Here is a 17,872-nt window from a genome sequence, read left to right on the forward strand (position 1 = left end):
TAGGACACACTCCTGTGCTTGTTACCATTTTAGTGCCATTGATAGTTCGAAGTAAATTAGGACACTCCACACCGTGCTTGTTACTTAGGTCCAATTTTTTTTACATTATTTATCTCTTATAGTTACTAATTTTTTTTTTATTTTTTTTAAATCTGCAATTAAAATTTCAAACAAAACAATAAATTCATTTTTTTTTAGGGATAAGTAATATACATTTAAAAATAGAGAATAAAACCATTACAAGGCTAATTAAATAGCATACCTCCCAATACAAAACATGCATATCTAGTACCCAAAAATAAGAAACTCAGAAAAATTAAGCTCAACACCAATTATTATTTTAGTTTTAAGTTTCTGTTTTGATATATATATATTGTTGAGCCTACTTCGCAAACACCCTAAGCTTTTGAAACAAAATTGTTAATTTTTTAGGGTTTAGCTCGGCGGCGAATTGAATAGCGAGCCTTTAGTAACGGGCCTTGCAAATTGCTCACTATTGGGTTTGGGTTCATCTTAAACTTTAGTTGGGCTTTTTGTTACTATTTATTGGATCTACCTTTTTTTCTTGTTGAGCTTAATCATTGTTTTGGACCTGTTTCTCAAAATAACAAAACCGGATCATCTTTTAAGCCATTTAAAGAAATGCATTACTCTTATCTTCTCTTAAGCCCAGAATAGTTATTAAATTTTCTTGTCACAATTAAATTCTTACTTTCAATTGTAACCAAATATTAAGCTCAGCGAAGAAGTAGGCGATGAACGATTTCTACAAGAGAGAAGAAGTAAGAAAGTGTTTTAATTAAAATAAAAAGGTAAAGTTGAATGATTTATTTTTTTTAGTAATAGAATACATTGTATAAAGTATTTAGGTAAAATATTATATAAAGTATAACAGTATAAAACATTATTCGTATATATATGATAAAATAAAGTATAGATTAATAAATTTTTTATTCAAGATGCTGACTTGGGGATGACAAAGCTATGTTATAAAGGTGATGTTAATCATCACTATTAGATGCTAACAACAGGAGAGAATTTCTATCACTATGATAATAGCATTTCTGTTGAAGAAATTTCAATGATTAACAAAATAACCACAAAAGGTCCTTTATACCCCTACAAACTACCCTAACAACATTTATACTCTATCATAGCATTTCTGTTGAAGAAATTTCAATAATTAACAAAATAACCACAAAAGGTCCTTTATACCCCTACAAACTACCCTAACAACATTTATACTCTTATCACTTCAAGAAATTATTCAATAGTCCTAAATCATAGTTGTTTTAGTGGCTCAATCTCAAAAACTCTTAAAAATAAATATTTGATTGGATTAAACCAAGTAACCAAGGACTATCTAATAATTTATCGTACATCTTCTTCTATAGATTCTCATGACGTGGGCTTGCATATATGATGAACACAAAAACATGTTTATTCTATACCAACATTATTGGGTCACTCTTGGTTTCCATTGATCCTTTTGATTCTGCACATTCTTTCTCGGCTTCATCACCTGTTAAACAAATGCCATCATCATCCATCTTCTGCTCTTTATTCTTTCCCCACAATACACTGTAAAGTCCTCCAACCAACAAAATTCCTCCTAAAACACTGAAAACAAGAGAACAAAAGCTTAAATGTTGCAAGGCTTTAATTTGGTGAATTAATTAAGATAATGTTTATTGTCGTAAATCACCTTCCCAAACTAATAATCTCCCCTAGGAGGAATGCTGAACTGAAGATTGTAAAAACCAGAGCCAACGGCGTCGACATGGCTAGGAACACTGGCCCCTTCTTCTCAATCACCCATGCTTGCAAATAGTATGTAACACCAGTCACCACAATTCCCTGTAATTATTTCAATAATATGTTAAAATGTGAATTTTTACAAAGTAAAAAAAAAATTAAAAAGAATTGTGTGTTTCTTTCTTACACAATAAGCTACAGATAGGAGTTTGACATTCCATCCCAGCTGCCATTCATGAGGGTCTCTTACCAAAGCAATGGCAATCACAAATGATTGAATTGAGCTCAAAAAACACTGAAGTGTTGTTAAGAGAAGCTTCGACGGGTAGCTTTTCATAACTCCACCCTGTTTTCAAACAACAAAAAACAAGAAATTTAGTCAGTGGTGCATTGCATGATGGAAGTTGGATAAATTTACTTGTTTGTGCATGCTGCAGGTTTCAACATTCCATGGAGATGCAATTATGTATGATTAAATTGTTTTTTTCTAAGAAATTGAGAATACAAATTTATATAAAGTTGAAGTTTTTTGCATTCAGTCAAGATATTATTTAGATCATGAATTTGCTTTGATTTCTTTTTTTAATTACTCATTAATCTAGATGGAGGAGACATGCAGTACAATATGGTTTCTTTTTGTCTACCCTTTTCACAAAATGTTTTGGAATCTAGGCTTTTAATTAGCTTTCTTTACTGATGGCCTCTATTGCCCTTTGTCCCTCCATAGTTGGATCCCTAATACCCACTGTCTGGTTAGTTTTTTGTAATTCTTTGTTCATTCTTTTTCTTTTTCTTTTTCTTTCCCTTTTTAGGGAAAAAATCACCAACAAGTTCTACTTTCTTTTCTCATTGAAACACATGTAATTCGTAAATTTTTTTCCTTTAGGACCATTAAGCCCTACTTTTGAGAATTTTTTTTTAAAATTTTATTTAAGCTAGTCTTGAATCTTTAATTTATACCCTTACTAAAAAAAAAGTTTAGAAAATTTCAAATTCTGATATTTCTAAATAAAAAAGAGGAGGAGAAAAAGAACGTAAGAACTCGAAAAACAAACATATTTATTTATATACCTGCAATACAAGCCAGAAACACCAGAAGAAGTTGGAAAGGAACATGAGAAAGCAACCAGTTTTCCATGTTTTGGTGGGGAGAACATGAAGTTGAGGTTGTTGGGTGTGAGTGTGTCCCAAGAGGTGGTGATGTAGCAACAGTTTCAAAGTGGGGCCCCTATAGAAGGCAATGGCTGCTGCTCCTGCCATGCAGATTGTTATGCCTGCAATCTTTGCGATGCCAGGGGTTGTCTTCAACTTCAAAGTTTCCATTCTGTAGCTCAACAACGTTAATTAATTAATTGTTCAAAATTCTATGTTCTAATCAAAATTCAAAACCAATATTTAAACATACTCACAACATTAAAACATAAATCAGAAAAAGAAAATAAAATAATTATTAGTTGTTTAAAATAAACAAATAAAAGTGTAATTCACCTGCTTTATCTTTTTCAAGTACTAGCTACGTGCTCAACTTTTGTTGCTCTCATCCCAGAAAAAACTTGTGATGCGCTTAAATTTACATCAAGTCTCCACGTAATTGATACATATATGATATATCTCTTAAAAATATATACTATATGTGAAGTTCAGTTTAATTACATGTGAGCCACATGGTGTTTTGTGATGGAAAATATCGTTTTCTACATTGAATGCAAATGATAATGATTTGATTAAGGAGCATCACAAAAATGAGGCTTGACTTTATGTAACAATATCACGTGCAGGACATGATTTTAGGTGGTAATTAACTAATTAAGGCCATTTAACTTGAGTTTCAAAAATCAGTTGGACTGTTCGGACATCGTATCTACTACAAAGAGGTTAAGGGTTCTTGTGTGATTTAATATATTTATCTATAAGAAAATAATAATAATAATTTACCGGAAAAAGAAAAAGAAAAAAAAAAAAACAAAACAAAACAAAACAAAAACAAAAACAAAAACAAATAGAAGAAGATCGAAAAAAGAACATGTATAGCTCAAATTGCCTTTGGCATCTAGAAATCATATCCTTGATGCATCTAAATGAAACATTAATTAAAGAAGGAGAAATTAAGAAGAATAATATATGACTATAGATACATATATAGATATATATACGTACCTGAATAGAACTGCAAGGAAGAAAGTTATAACCGGAAGGCAGTTTGTAGTTGCAGCAGCCAAACTTGCAGATGTATATGTAAGAGCCACACCATAGAAATTCAAGCTCAAAGTAATCCTAAAACCAAAAGACCAGAGTTTAGAAAGAAGAAGAAGAAGAAAAATGCATACACCACACGTAGATGAAGAAGTTGCAACAGCTGTAAAAGGAGCATATATTTCTTTGAGAGCAGAAACAAAAGAACAAACAAAAAAAAAATAATAATTTAATGAAATTTAACAACATACCCAAACAGAGAGAGCATAAAGATCTTGCAGAGGGTCACCAATGGTAACGGTGGCGCGTTTTTCCTTAGGAAACAATTCAAGGAGGTTAATAAAAAGTACTGTATATATGTACCATTCAAAAGAAGAAGAAAGAATTGAATTGATGATAATATATATATATATATATATATATATATGTATGTACCTTTCAAAAAAATATGCAAGAGGGGCTAAGAAAACTGTGGCAGCAGCTTGTCTATAGAAGACGAACACGAAAGTGTTCATGCCGACATTGAACGCAGCCTTGGAGAGCAAAAACATTACAGTATATATGGCCTGAACCAGAAGGACAGCCAAATATGGTTTCTTTTCATCCATTGTCATTTCTAAATGATGCAATGATGAGCTTGATTTAATTTTCTTCAACTACATGCAACTTAGTGGACTACAATATGTCAATCCTTCTATATATACAAGTTTACGAAATAGGATATTCCTATGACTCGAAAGTCTAATTAGTACGAAAGAGGCAATTTGACAATTAAGTACACCGAAAAGACGAAGATCACCACACAAGAGTATGGTTCCCTTTATCTATGGAGACCACACTCTTTATAAAGTGATCACTACGTTTTCGTGTGCACTGTTCAAATATAGATTGAATTTTTTTTCTTGATAAGTACTTTGATTCCTTCCTTTCTTCTTTCCTTTTTTTTTTATTTTTTATTAATGAGGATATTTATGGGTGAGTCAGGTGACCCGTGAGTGAGAGTATTAATTGAGTGAAAACTACGTGCATCTTTGTAAATTTGACGTATGTGGTGATAATAATTAGTTTGCTTTTACCTGGATTGCGATGTACCACCAAAAGCAGTTGTGGTGTGTCCATTCGCTACGCCATTCAGTAATTTAATAATGGGTAGCTTGATGGCAACATTGGATGCCTCCTTTTAATTTACTTATTATTATATGAATAATGATAGAGTAACTAAATATTAATCCCTAAATTTTTATCGGATGTGATGTGGATTGACCATTTTTCAATTTTTTAACCATTCTAATTATACATCTCACATGATAAAACTAAATGAGAAATAAATTACTTGAAAATAGAAGTATAAGGAAGGTGTTTTTTGTTTTTACCACAACTATCTATCTATCTATATATATATATACACACACACACACACACAAAACTAGATTTATGAAAGTTTTCCATCTCTATGTAAATGGGACAATGTTGAAACTCTAATTTGATTCACCTTCTCTCCGTTTAAGTTTTTTATTTTAATTTGTGCAACCTTAATTTTGAATTATCCTTTTACAATTTGACTCCTAAAATCTCATTGTGATTGAATAATTTTTTCACAGAGAGATATGGATAAATTTTTAGAGAGATAAAAAGTAATTTCAGAGAGATAGAGGAGGAAATTTAGACCCAATCTTAGGCGCGAAGAGAAAGTGAAGAGAAATCAGAGAGATATGTTAATTTTTAAAGAGTGAAAAAGATAAGAGAATTTCATATAGAGATGGAGAAGAGAGAGTTTCAGACCCAAATATTAAAGAGAGAAAGTGAAGGGAATTTGGTAGAGACAGCGATTGGTAAACCTTTGGAAAGAAAAAGTTAATGAGAATTTTAGAGAGAGGATTACCGATGAGAGAGAGATATTAGTGAATCTTAGGGAGAGAAAACGTGGAGTGTATAAAATGAAAATACGATTTAATATTGAGGGTATACATATCTTTATATTTGTTGTACAATTATTTTTACTTGTATCGGAAAGTGCCTAAGTAATTGATATGGCAAAAACATATGATTCGATATTTATTCGAAGTTTAGTCTTCGATTTCTTTACCACTATTTTTGTTACATACCACAGATCACATGGCCCACTTTTTTATTTTTATTTTTTCACAGTAGGTTCATTAACCGAATAAAAATGGAATAGACATGCATGATAAAAGCACAAATATATCCATAAGCCGACAAATTTTTTTTTTTTTTTTTCTTTTTTCCATCAATGGTAAAATTGTATGATTTTTAAATATTTAAAAAAAAAACATAGGTAGATTTTTACAAGGATTTTATCACCAAATATTTTCACGAGAATCGACGGTACAAAATATTATTATTTTACTGTCTACAGTATTATAATTTTTTAAGATTCTAGGGCTGCTTTCTAGCTAGGGCATGGGTTTTTTCCACTAGCAGAATTTTTTACGTTAAGGGAATTGCTTTAACTAATAGTTTATGTATTTTTTTTTAGCGATATCTAATTTTAATAAAGTAAAGATTAATATTCTTTGATTCCCCATTTTTCTCTACTTGCCTCCTCTTTACTCGTAACTGAACAAATAATGGATTGCTTTAACCATGCAGTTGATTTCTTAATTATAAATAATTCAATCATGCTTCATATAACAAGGAACTTTAAGTTATTCCAAGATTATTTAACACTTTTATGAGAACCGTACATTTGGGAGGCTTCAAGAAGAATAAAGGATTTTGTGTTTGGTTGACAATGTTTCTCGCGCTAAATTTAAATGCGCCTAAACATAATTATTCCAAGTATTTACTTTTCGTAGTGTGTATCTATCTATATATATATATATATATATATATATATATATATATATGCCCTATATACTTTATTGGGCTAGCTCTATCTTGTTTTCTAGTTAGCGTCTAGCCCTCCTTTTCTAGTGCCTTCAATTCTAACTTTCCTAAACAATTCCACTCTTTTTTTTAACATACAAATGAAGGAGAGAAAAAAATCTTAGGCGAATCTCAAAAGCTAGGTCAATCCCAACTCAACTTTGATCAGCAGTCAAAGAATCCCAGATGGTGGCCAATCTTTGTACATAGAAAATTTGACCACCGAAGTTTTTGCTTTCTAAAACTCTAAGGAGTTGGCCAGTTTAAAAAGATTTAAGGTTTACTATCATACAAATATCAGATTTTAAAATTGATTCCTTCTAAATATAAATTAATAATTTCTTAAAATTCACGCCTATTAACATAGTCTGACCTTTACCCAATGTGAGAAATACCTTACACTGATTCCGTAAATTATAATACTTACAAGGTTAACTATTTTGCATAACCGTTGTCATTATTTTGTTTTATCAGTAAAGGTTGTAGATTACACTAAAAATTCATTCTTCCAAAAACAAATTATAAATGGGGCAATGTTATACGAGTAAAAATTTAGATTTATATATATATTTAAAGACATTATAAGTTAGAGGTGCCAAAACTCGAACTCGAAGACAGAATCCAATGAAGATCGCGGAGCAACCAAACCACTGAACGACCTATGTGAGCTTCCGGAAAGAAAAATATATATATATTAATAAATTCTATATCATTGAGATATATGCAATCATAACTTCTATATCATTGAACCTTTTTAAAAAATATTAATAAATTATATATCATTCCTTTACAAATTTTCAAAGAAAAGAAACAGCAAATGCCAGTCCTCTCAATGAATCTGAATCTGAATCTGAGCAGTTGGATCTAACAGGATCCAAAATGCCTAGTATTTTCACTAGGACGGCTACGACGATTCCCAAATTAATCTTATTTGAAAATCAAACTAATTAATTTAATTTAATTGTACAGGTAATTTTAAATTTCAATGGTCAAAGATCATCAGCTCTTTAATTATTTTTTTTTTTTCGGAAGGTAGCTCTTTAATTATTCCTTCATAGTTAAAAAGATGTTTCTGTATGTTCTCATAATTTCCTTTTGGTGTTTCTATCTGATTTTGACCATGCCTGTCAAACCTAAGCCGACATTTTATACCACATATATATATATATATATAATTCGCTACACATGCACACAATGGTTCTATTGCGGTGCAGCTGCAAAGGCTAGCACCAGTCAAAAAGAAGGAATCCATTGATCGATCAACAACAACCAATTATTATAAATAAGCAAACAAAAAACTTCGCAATGTCATTTCAATTAGCTGTCATTATTATGTTTGTTGTCATAACAAGGCATGCTATAAACATGCAGAGTCAAATATGTAACACTACTAAACAAAAAAAAAAAAAAAAAAAAAAAAATTATATAGAATAAACATGTGATATGTGACTAATCATATGATCGGAGTGATGACATGGAACTATTTTACTATACGAATAAGAAATCTTAGAAAAGAGACGTATAAGTTCTTTCAAACCCTAACCTCATATACACTTACCTATTTATCTCTGTATTTTTAATTTTGTAAAATTTAATATCAATAGTACAAACTCTTACACCTTTATATACAACCCTTATATTTAACGGGTTACAATAAATACTAAAATCTAAATCTAAACCACCCATGACCCGTGGCTTTGGAGAGATCGAAGTCACACAAGGGCCATGATTTTAGTCACACAAGGGCCATAATTAATCTTAAGGAATTGGTCTAATTAGAAAAGACTTGAATCTTAGTGTCGCATAAAGTATCAAGTTTCAAGATCAAATTTTTATCGGTGCAACAATTCCTTAGAAATCAAGCCCGCTAACATAGTCTGAGATTTATCCGATTTGTCTATTAATCTATTTTATGAGTCCGTACTTAAAAAGTATTGTATTTTGAGTGACAAATTAATTAAGCAGGCTCTTAACTTATATAAATGCACATTTTCTTTGACTTTGGGGTTATGTTTCAGTCATTTCAATTAAACCTATGCTATGCCCCCACGAGTTACACAACAAAAATGAGTTGTCTCGGGTATTGTGCGATTTCAGCTACATCCAAGCCACATGCTCATTAACCTTCATTTAATAATTAAAACAAAAAATCTTCACACAGAGAAAGTAAGAAACACTAACTTTTATATATTCCACACGTAGAGATACAGGAAACATCTAGCATGTTGCGTATATCTTGTAAAGAAGGTCATGCTTTTAAATTTTCATAAATATACAGAGTAGATTCATTTGGATACTCTTTGTCATGAAGTCCTAGTGTCCCAAGGCATTGATAGATATGTAACAGCTTTTAAGAGTTTGTTTGAAAGCAACAAAAGTAAAGTTATAGTTTGAAAAATAGAAAGAATGATTTGAGTCCCCATTTCCAAGAAACGACGACCATACTTCATTGGATTCACCAAACTACTGTAATTAACTCCATCCATGCATGCATGTGAATATAACGTGAAAATAACCCGCACACCATTTAAGGTGTCTATAATGGTCCCAATCGCAACATGCATTAAAGTGGTTCAAATCCTCTCTCTCTCTCTCTATATATATATAAGTGGTATGATACAGTATAGCACTGGTGTCGTATTGTAGAGGTAAATTATGTGTGTCATATGGTGTGGACAGTGGTGAGAATAGAGAATTTGGAAAAGAGAAGAAAAAATACTTGGGTGTTATCAGTGGGTCTCGTGAAGTATCAAGTTTTGGTTTAAGTACTAAAGGATTTTTGGCCCAATGATATAATATCCTCATCTTTAAAGAGGAGGAAAGGGGTTCGACTCCTGACGTGGACAAAAATGTGTGTGTGTTTATTTTACCATCAAAAAAAAAAAAAGGTTTTGGTTCAAGCTTTGTTTGAGTAAATAATTTTGGTAAAAAGAAAAGTGTGAATATCAACTAAGAAAAAAAAATTTAAGAAAAAGTTAAGAGACTAAATATTTTTTATTGACAATTTCGAAAGAAAATAAGGGAGGGAGGAGTTTATAATTATAAAATAATATACATAAAAAATAAAAAATAAAATAATATATATATAAAATAAAATAATCATCAGCTTGGCCCATTTCCCCAACTGGACTTCTGGGTGGATCAGCCAGCGGGAATTAATGTATATTTTTGTTAAACAATTCTATTTCTCTATTAGATGATAATTTAAACCTATCACTTATATATCTATATATATATATATATTAAATTAATCCAACATTTGGTTCTTTAATTACATAATTGGCCATGGAAAAGATTTTTCCTAAAAGGCCCTTCTTTAATGGCTTCATGAAAGAGGGTATCTAAATTTCAAAATTCATGTCATGAGAGGTTTTTGAAGGATAATTGTGCTTAATCATTTTAAAGAATGTGTGTACCTCGTTTTAAAGTTTCCCGATTGATTCAATGAATATTTTTTGTTTGTCAGGAAAAAAGAAAAAAAGTAGATCTCCACCAATAGAATCAATCAATCACTTACCCAAAACAAGAAAATAGAATCAATCAATCCACTCAATCCTGAGCCATTAGTGAAAGAATTTGTAATGTTTGTGCTTGCAAAAACGTTTAATTTATTTGTGTTTATAGAAATTACATTGATTTGATTTGAAAATATAGCTCATCCTTTTGATTTTTGCAAGATAAACTCATAATTTCTACTTAATGTATTCAAACATGGTGCTTACAAAAACGTTTTATTTGTGCTTAATGAAAATTAGATTTGATTTGACTTAAAAATAATAATAGCACACCTTTGTGATTTTGTAAGATAAACTCAAATTTTCTATCAATTTATGCAGCATCCACATGGGATAACAAACATGTGGTTGGTCCAGGTGTAGTTCACCACCTGTTGTACGTGTGATGGACCATAAAGTTTCCCAGACCTCATATTCTTCTTTTCAGGACTCAAAAGTTAAATGTTTCATATCTGTAATATGGAACCAAACAAAAAACATAAAAGAGTCTAGTATATACAATTTACAAAAAATAATAATAATAAGACATTTTGCACAAGAAATAGCAATTGGATATCTATGTCTATATATATATATATATATATATATGTCTCTCTCTCTCTCTCTCTATATATATATATATGCATGTTCAAAAGTCATTAGTATAGTTTTTTTGTTAATTTTGTTCATCGTTCTTCTCTTTTTTTTTGGGTAAATGAATGTTGCTCAGCATTCACTTTTCAAATCTAATAAATTTAGTTCGGGTTCAAATTGGTGCTCACAAACGATATTGTGTCTGAATTTATTATTTATGTATAGTCAAAATTGGAATTTTTATTAAACTTTTTGACTCTAGTTTTCTTTACTCGATAATTTTGATTTAAATTCGCCGCGACGATTTAATTTCTCTGACAACTCATGCGCGCCTCTCAATCTGGAAGTTCAAGCATGGAACATGTGACAAAAATGGTGGTCCATTCATTCAATGAGCAAAAGACTAATATTTTAAGTTCCTTTGAGGTCTTGAAAACGTTCAACAATTAAAGCACATGCTTAGAGCAACCCCAGCCAACGTAATAGTGTACAACATGTGTATTGCGAATTCTACTAAAGCAATTGGAAATGTGTGCTGCCAACATTGTTGGGTTTCGAATGTATTGTGGGAGAGATATTGGCTCATTCAGCGGAAGTGTCCATCGCAAAATGTGTCTGCGCTTATTTTCAATGATAATATGATGCACGTTCTCATTATCTTGTTCAGATCTTCTTTATCCCAATAATACACGGGTTCTTGCGTTTTAACCCACCTGATCTGCAACACGTCAAACGCTCATTCAACATCTTTCCTAACGGCATCTTGTTTTTTAGCAAACAATTTCTCTTTGCCAGTTGTTGGGTGTGAGATGGTCTGAATCAAAGTTACCCACTTAGGATATTACCATCAAATAGGTAATACCCCATTATACGTTGATGCCCATTTACCTTGTAATTAATCAGAGCAGTCAGGTTTGTCGAATCAATTCACAATAATTAAGTGAGTAGTCAGCAAATTTAATGGATACCACCAACAGATCCAAAACCAATGTCCAAAACCAACGTTGAAGATGTCATAAGTTTCTTTATAATAAATTTCTTACTATCTAAATTTCCTTAAAAATAAATATTTATTTTAATTAACAATCTATCTAAATATAGTTTTTGTTTAATTTTTATAGCACATGGCAACAAAAACATTATATGAACATGAAGAAGGGGAGCCATTTAAGTTGGAGCACTGTTGGAATCTTCTCCGAAAATCTTCAAAATGGCTCCAAAATTGCGATATAATGAAGAAAAAACAAACACCAAACACAAATAAGAGAGCTATGGATCTTGATATGAATTAGCCTGGAGATTGTTACGAAACAGTTCCATCAACACCAGGTTCAATCCCAACTAATTCATCTACTCAGTCAACTCCTGTAGTATCAGTACCAGGTTCGGTAAACCTTGGCAACAACGACTCACCAGCCATTGACGAAGGTTCACGTGACATTTCACGACTTATTGGGCAAAAAGCTGCCAAGAAAGGTCGTAAAAGTAAAGATAAGGTACAAAATGACTTATTTCTTACATCGTTTTAAGGATTTGCCGAGCAAAATAAGTTGATGGACAACTTAGTACTCGAATCTCGTACTTTAAAAGGAAATCGAAATTCGATTTGGGCATGAAGCAAGAATGGACACGGTGATTGGAGCTTGAGTTGCAAAAAGAAATGAAATTAAAGGAGCTTAGGGCGCAAAAAGAAATGAAGATGATGGAGATTGAGTGGGAGCAAGTTCTTTAGGAAGGACAAATGATGGAAAAAAAAAATCCAAATGATGCTGCAACACCGGCGATGAAAGTATGGATTGAGGATTGACAAAATGAAATTATGGCACGTTATGCAAAAAGGGGCAAGTAGTTGTAATATTTACTATATATTTTTTCATGGGTGGAAGTATTAATGTATTTTTTTTCCCTAAGTTATATTGTTTTATTTTACTTGTAGGAAGCTATGTAATGCACCTTTATATATATATATATATATATATATATATATATATATATATATATGTAATATTATTTTTTTTAAAAAAAGAAATCTTGTATCTAAATATTGAGCAAACAATTACAGCTGTTAGTATTATAGTTGTTGAGAATAAAACCATTGGGAAAAAAATATATAATAAAAAATTTTATTTTATTTTTTAAAAAATAATAATATAATAAAGTGTAGTATGAAAAAATGAATGCATAATAAGAACTTGGAATCTCTAAAATAAGTGTAGAATCAATTTCTAATATGATTGTACACTTTACATAAAAAGTGTATAATGGAAAGGGTGCCTTGCATTGGAGTTGCTCTTAAGTTTGAGAAAACGTGCCAAGCACAGGCCTAACTCATGGGTGGGCCTGCTGTCTGTACTGTATACATGGCTAATAATTGGGCCTCCAATCAAGCTAATTATTGAATTGACTTCACTTCACTAGGTTCAATTTGGGCTGACTCCAAATTGGACACATTTTCCAAAATTGAGCTAATTTTTGGATTGGCCGTAAAATAAATTTCCCAACAAAGACGGAGTATAAGTAGTACGATATATTATTTGTATTCATTTGACGTTTTTACTAATATGGTTATTAGTAAATAGTTATTTATAGTACTTATTGGTAGGTCCTGTACTATTCACGTTCATTTGTCATGTTTTTGAAGCGCGCTAATAAAGCCACAGTTAAATCATTTTTTTTATAAGTAATTTATATATAGACATAGATATTAGTTATAGTATTTGTATATATATGAATATAGGTGCACAATTTCACATTTTTAAATTGTGATGAACATAAATCTACCAGAACTCTGGTATCAGGATGGGAGGATCGTTACATATAAAAGATTTTTTCTTTTCATTTTTTAAATAATAATAATAAAAAAAAAGAGCTACAACCATATCCCATAAAATGTTACACAATTGTGTTTATTTTATTTTTACCTGTCAGGTACATTCCTAGAGTAGTTTGTCATTGATAAAATGAGCAGACTTTGATGTGAACTTACACTCTTTGTACCAAATTTTTACTATTGCATCAAACAATGGCTCATGGTGCTTAAATTTCATTTAAAATAAAATTATTTATAATCAACTCCGAAAAAAAAAATAATCATAATAATAATAATAATAATCACTGCGACAAGACGCAACCATCAAATCCAAAGCCTGGCTGCTCTTAACCGATCAAATAATCAATCACAAAGCTCCGGAGGGAAGCAAGCCCTCCCCCATAAAAAAAAAAACCGTTTATGATTTATTTTGAAGTTGAATATCTGTAACTTCAAGTCTAATAAGTTGCATTTAAATTGGATCTAGATCCACGCTTAATTATCTTCAATCGAAAAACAGTGAAACAAAAAACTTTAACCCAATTTATTTCTTCAGAAAATCCTTTCACAATGGCTAAAGCTAAAAAAAAGCTGTCATATAATCACCATAACACAACTTTCTTTTAGTTTTAGTCAAGCATTTGAATAACAATTGCCATGTGTTTTTTTTTTTTTTTTTTTTTTTTTTTTTTTTTTCCGGCTTAGGAACTGTCCTCAATCAAAAATCAACATCCCGTGAATGAGTGCGACTATCTTATCATTAACTTTAAGCCCTCAACTAATGGATCAAGACAATAATCATTAAACTCTTGATCCAAAAGCTAAGGCTCTTTCTCTAGGTGCAAGAAGCTCCATAAACAGACACGTCACATGTACACCAGCAATGACAAGTTGACAACCTCAAATTCTGCATTTCAATAAGCTTATTCAGTTTTAGTTATAATTAAAAAGCAAATGAAATGCCAGATAAAAATTATGTTTATATAAGTTTTTAAGGATAAAAATTGGAACAGGATAAACCGGTTTATGGTAAACCCTGTTGTATGATCAAAACCCGCCTTCCGTTTTAGTTCTGGCCGTTGTAGGGTTTATCTGTGTGACCAATCACCGATGGTTCCTTCCTTGAAAGCCACCTTTATTCTTTCCAAAGAAGGCATTCTTTGGTTTGGGTATCTCGTGAATATCCATCACCTGAATCGTTCTTTGCTTTTTCGCTTCACAAAACACAAAACAAACCCACAATCACTATTTCAATAGTACCAATTATGAGAAACCCCAAAAAATGATGGTACTAAAACAACAGATTCTAAACATCAAATCAGACAAACAACAAAAAGAGGTCAAACCATTTTCAGCTTCTTGGTAGTTCTCATGAAGCCGCCTCCTTGCTGAAGCCAACCTTTCAAGATCTATACTTGTATCCCTCTGTGGTCTCTGCAAGTCAAAAGGTACAAATTTTCACAACCCTATTTGAAGAAAGTATAAACTGTTTCCTGTGTTTGGCTGACAAGAAAATGTGCCCAAAAATGGTAATAATTGGTATCGAACAGCATAGCATTCAATAAAAACCAACCAAAACTAGCTCCCTCTCAAACTTCACAAACAGTAAAATTAACCCAAACTACTGTTTATCTATTGCTTTTCCTTTTCTCAGAAATGAAGTGAAATGATTATCCAATTGAGATTAGTACACTTGGGGGAGGAGCAGAGGCAGAAACAGGAGCTGAATGGGGCGGTTTAACAGGAGCTTCTCGTCGAGGAAGAATCGCTTTCGGCTTAGGTTCTGGTTCTGAATTGTTCTTCTCTGAGCCAGAACTCCCATCTACAGTTAATTTGGGAAAAGAGTTAATAACAAAATCTGATTTGGAAATTGAAATCTAATTTGATACTCTACTTACTGTGTGGATTTGGAGAATACCCGAAATCAGGAACCTGCAAAACCAAAAGTTTTGACCTCAAAAATTAAGAATTTTCAACTACTTTTTTCTTTTTTCTCTCTTTCCCTTTTTTTTTGTGTGTCAAGAAAAGAAAAGGCAATGCCGGTTGAAGCAATGCTGATTTCACCTGGTGATGACAATTTAGAGGATTCCTTTGTACGTTTTGCTGAGGAGAGTCTCCATCAGCTGCCACGAACTTCGTTTTCAGTTAAACCACTTCTAGTAGTAATTTGTATATCTAAACTAACTACTATATTGATATATATGTATCTACACACGTGTGTGTTGTGTAGAGAAAGGTTTGGTGGTGTACCGATGAGATTTGAAGATGCAAGTTCACCAGGTGGATTCAACTTCACCCATTCGTCAACTAAATCTTTCCATTTCCTTTAAAAAGGAACAAATTTAGCAATTTCAGAACTGCTATTTGTTTATATATCTGCATATAGTTTCCATAATGGTCGAAATCCGAATCTACAAACCTGACGAGATGTTTCACCAATTTGCGTACGTCATTAGATGAATGCTTACGCAGTCGATTCACATGCCTCCCAATGTCAGTTTCCTAAAACAATTAGTTTTCAGAGAAAGAACAAGACCCAATCATATATCACTCAAATTGATTCAATAATTTACCTTGAGAGCTTTGAATGTTATATCCATATCAGCAAGGCTCTGAAGCAATTCAACCACGGAATCTTCAGACTGAAACAGACAAAAACAAAATCGACACAGCAAATCAGGGAAATATTGAATCAATCAGAAAATAAAATAAAATATATATATCTATATATAAAAAATAAATAAATAAGAAAAAATTGAAATGAAAATCGAGACCATACCTGGTCTGGATCTTCAAGGTGTTCTTTGATTCTGAGAATTTTCGTCTCTTCGTCATCGAACAAACCTGCGTACGGATCTGGTTCTTCATCATCATCCTCACCATCCTCATCTCTATGAATCGATTGCGGAGTCGAAGGCGAAACACTTTTGCGGCCTTCATGACTGCTCGTTATCTGACCGTTCGGGGTCCGACGGTCAACGTCGCAGTTGCGACACGGTGGAGCGACGGTGGCGTAGAGTCGCTCGACGATTCGATCTCTCCGATTCTTCAATTCGTGCCCGTAGTCCAACGAAGCAACGGTGATCGCAGTGTCAATCAACGTCCACAAATCCACCCTTGAATTCGCCAAAATCATCCGGAAATCCTCCAAATCCATCTTCCAAACACCCAATCGAACGAACCTGCAACAATTCTCGTCTCGCTCTCTCTCTCTCTCTCTAGCAATGAATATCAGAGCTCTCTCTTTCTCTATCTGAAAAAGAGAAGATCCGCAACTAAAGATTTGAATATAGCGAATTGAATAGCAGATTGTGAAATAACAGGATCAGATCTAGAGTCAGAGATCATTGGTGTGAAACGACGTCGTACGGGACTCCGTCCCTCCGTCCATGGATGAACCGAAACAGAACAATCAAAGTACAATCAAACCGTTAAAATTGAACAACCAATCAAAGCGATAACAATAATAAAACATCTGATCTAAAGAGCACATAGTGTGGTAGAAGACGGAGAGTCGTATGGAATTTTCTAGAGAATTACACAGACAAATGGGAGCATATTCTGATATGAAAACTCTGCTTTTTTATTTTCTTTTTTTTCTTTTATTTATCTTTTTCTATTGTTATGGGATGATAGAGATGAGCTGTGAAGCAGCAATATTTTCGATGCTCTATTTCTCTCTCTTACACTGTTTTTTTGGTTTTATTGTGGTTTTGAAGATGGGTGTGAACGGACAGCGTGACGAGAGCGAGTTAGAGAGAGAAAGTGTTATCTGTCACTTTTTTGAAGGCATATTGAATTTGCAATATTCTATATCTATTCTATATCTATAGATCGTATTTTCATACGCGGACATGACTCGCTTCTTATCAACTACGTACTACTCTTTCTCCACGTGTTGTTATTCTTATTTTACCGCCATGTTGTCATCAAACTGGGTTCTCCTTAAAATTTTCAATAATATTAGACTCCTATTGTGTTATTATTTATCCTAATCGGGTATATAAGCACATTTCATCATTCAATGGAATGAGAATGAAGGGACATGCTAATTAGATATAACCTGGACAAATCAACTTTAAAAAAAGCCCAAATTCAACCTGTACAATTTCAATTTCAATTTTTTTTTTTTTTTTTTTTT

At 32.1% G+C, this 17,872-nt stretch overlaps 2 protein-coding genes across 2 annotated transcripts; both read right to left on the reverse strand.

Moving 5' to 3' along the window:
* Positions 1 to 1,309: 1,309 nt before the first annotated feature.
* LOC132283395 (WAT1-related protein At5g64700-like) lies at positions 1,310 to 4,823 on the reverse strand. The gene is made up of 7 exons (XM_059785335.1): positions 4,384 to 4,823; positions 4,200 to 4,262; positions 3,913 to 4,029; positions 2,827 to 3,079; positions 1,943 to 2,101; positions 1,706 to 1,857; positions 1,310 to 1,620 (listed from the first exon to the last, which is right to left on the reverse strand). The coding sequence occupies exons 1-7, from the start codon at positions 4,560 to 4,562 to the stop codon at positions 1,446 to 1,448; spliced, it is 1,098 nt and encodes a 365-aa protein (XP_059641318.1). The 5' UTR covers positions 4,563 to 4,823; the 3' UTR covers positions 1,310 to 1,445.
* A 9,428-nt stretch (positions 4,824 to 14,251) lies between these two features.
* LOC132282711 (probable mediator of RNA polymerase II transcription subunit 26c) lies at positions 14,252 to 17,534 on the reverse strand. Its single transcript, XM_059784464.1, has 9 exons — positions 16,511 to 17,534; positions 16,305 to 16,373; positions 16,151 to 16,233; positions 15,982 to 16,055; positions 15,796 to 15,854; positions 15,630 to 15,663; positions 15,423 to 15,553; positions 15,078 to 15,165; positions 14,252 to 14,945 (listed from the first exon to the last, which is right to left on the reverse strand). The coding sequence occupies exons 1-9, from the start codon at positions 16,886 to 16,888 to the stop codon at positions 14,836 to 14,838; spliced, it is 1,026 nt and encodes a 341-aa protein (XP_059640447.1). The 5' UTR covers positions 16,889 to 17,534; the 3' UTR covers positions 14,252 to 14,835.
* Positions 17,535 to 17,872: the final 338 nt, after the last annotated feature.

This window comes from Cornus florida, unplaced genomic scaffold (genome assembly GCF_030987335.1).
Source record: "Cornus florida cultivar Cherokee Brave unplaced genomic scaffold, ASM3098733v1 CherokeeBrave_3.0.0_Hap2_Chr11, whole genome shotgun sequence".
NCBI lineage: Eukaryota > Viridiplantae > Streptophyta > Magnoliopsida > Cornales > Cornaceae > Cornus > Cornus florida.

Coding starts and splice junctions, on each gene's coding strand:
- LOC132283395 (XM_059785335.1), bottom strand. CDS start 4,562: ATGACAATGGATGAAAAGAAACCATATTTGGCTGTCCTTCTGGTTCAG. Junction 4,030..4,199: donor TTTATGCTCTCTCTGTTTGG/GTATGTTGTTAA, acceptor TTTTGGTTTTAG/GATTACTTTGAGCTTGAATT. Junction 3,080..3,912: donor TTCCTTGCAGTTCTATTCAG/GTACGTATATAT, acceptor GTTGAGCTACAG/AATGGAAACTTTGAAGTTGA.
- LOC132282711 (XM_059784464.1), bottom strand. CDS start 16,888: ATGGATTTGGAGGATTTCCGGATGATTTTGGCGAATTCAAGGGTGGAT. Junction 16,374..16,510: donor ACCTTGAAGATCCAGACCAG/GTATGGTCTCGA, acceptor TGTCTGTTTCAG/TCTGAAGATTCCGTGGTTGA. Junction 15,855..15,981: donor TGCATCTTCAAATCTCATCG/GTACACCACCAA, acceptor AGTTCGTGGCAG/CTGATGGAGACTCTCCTCAG.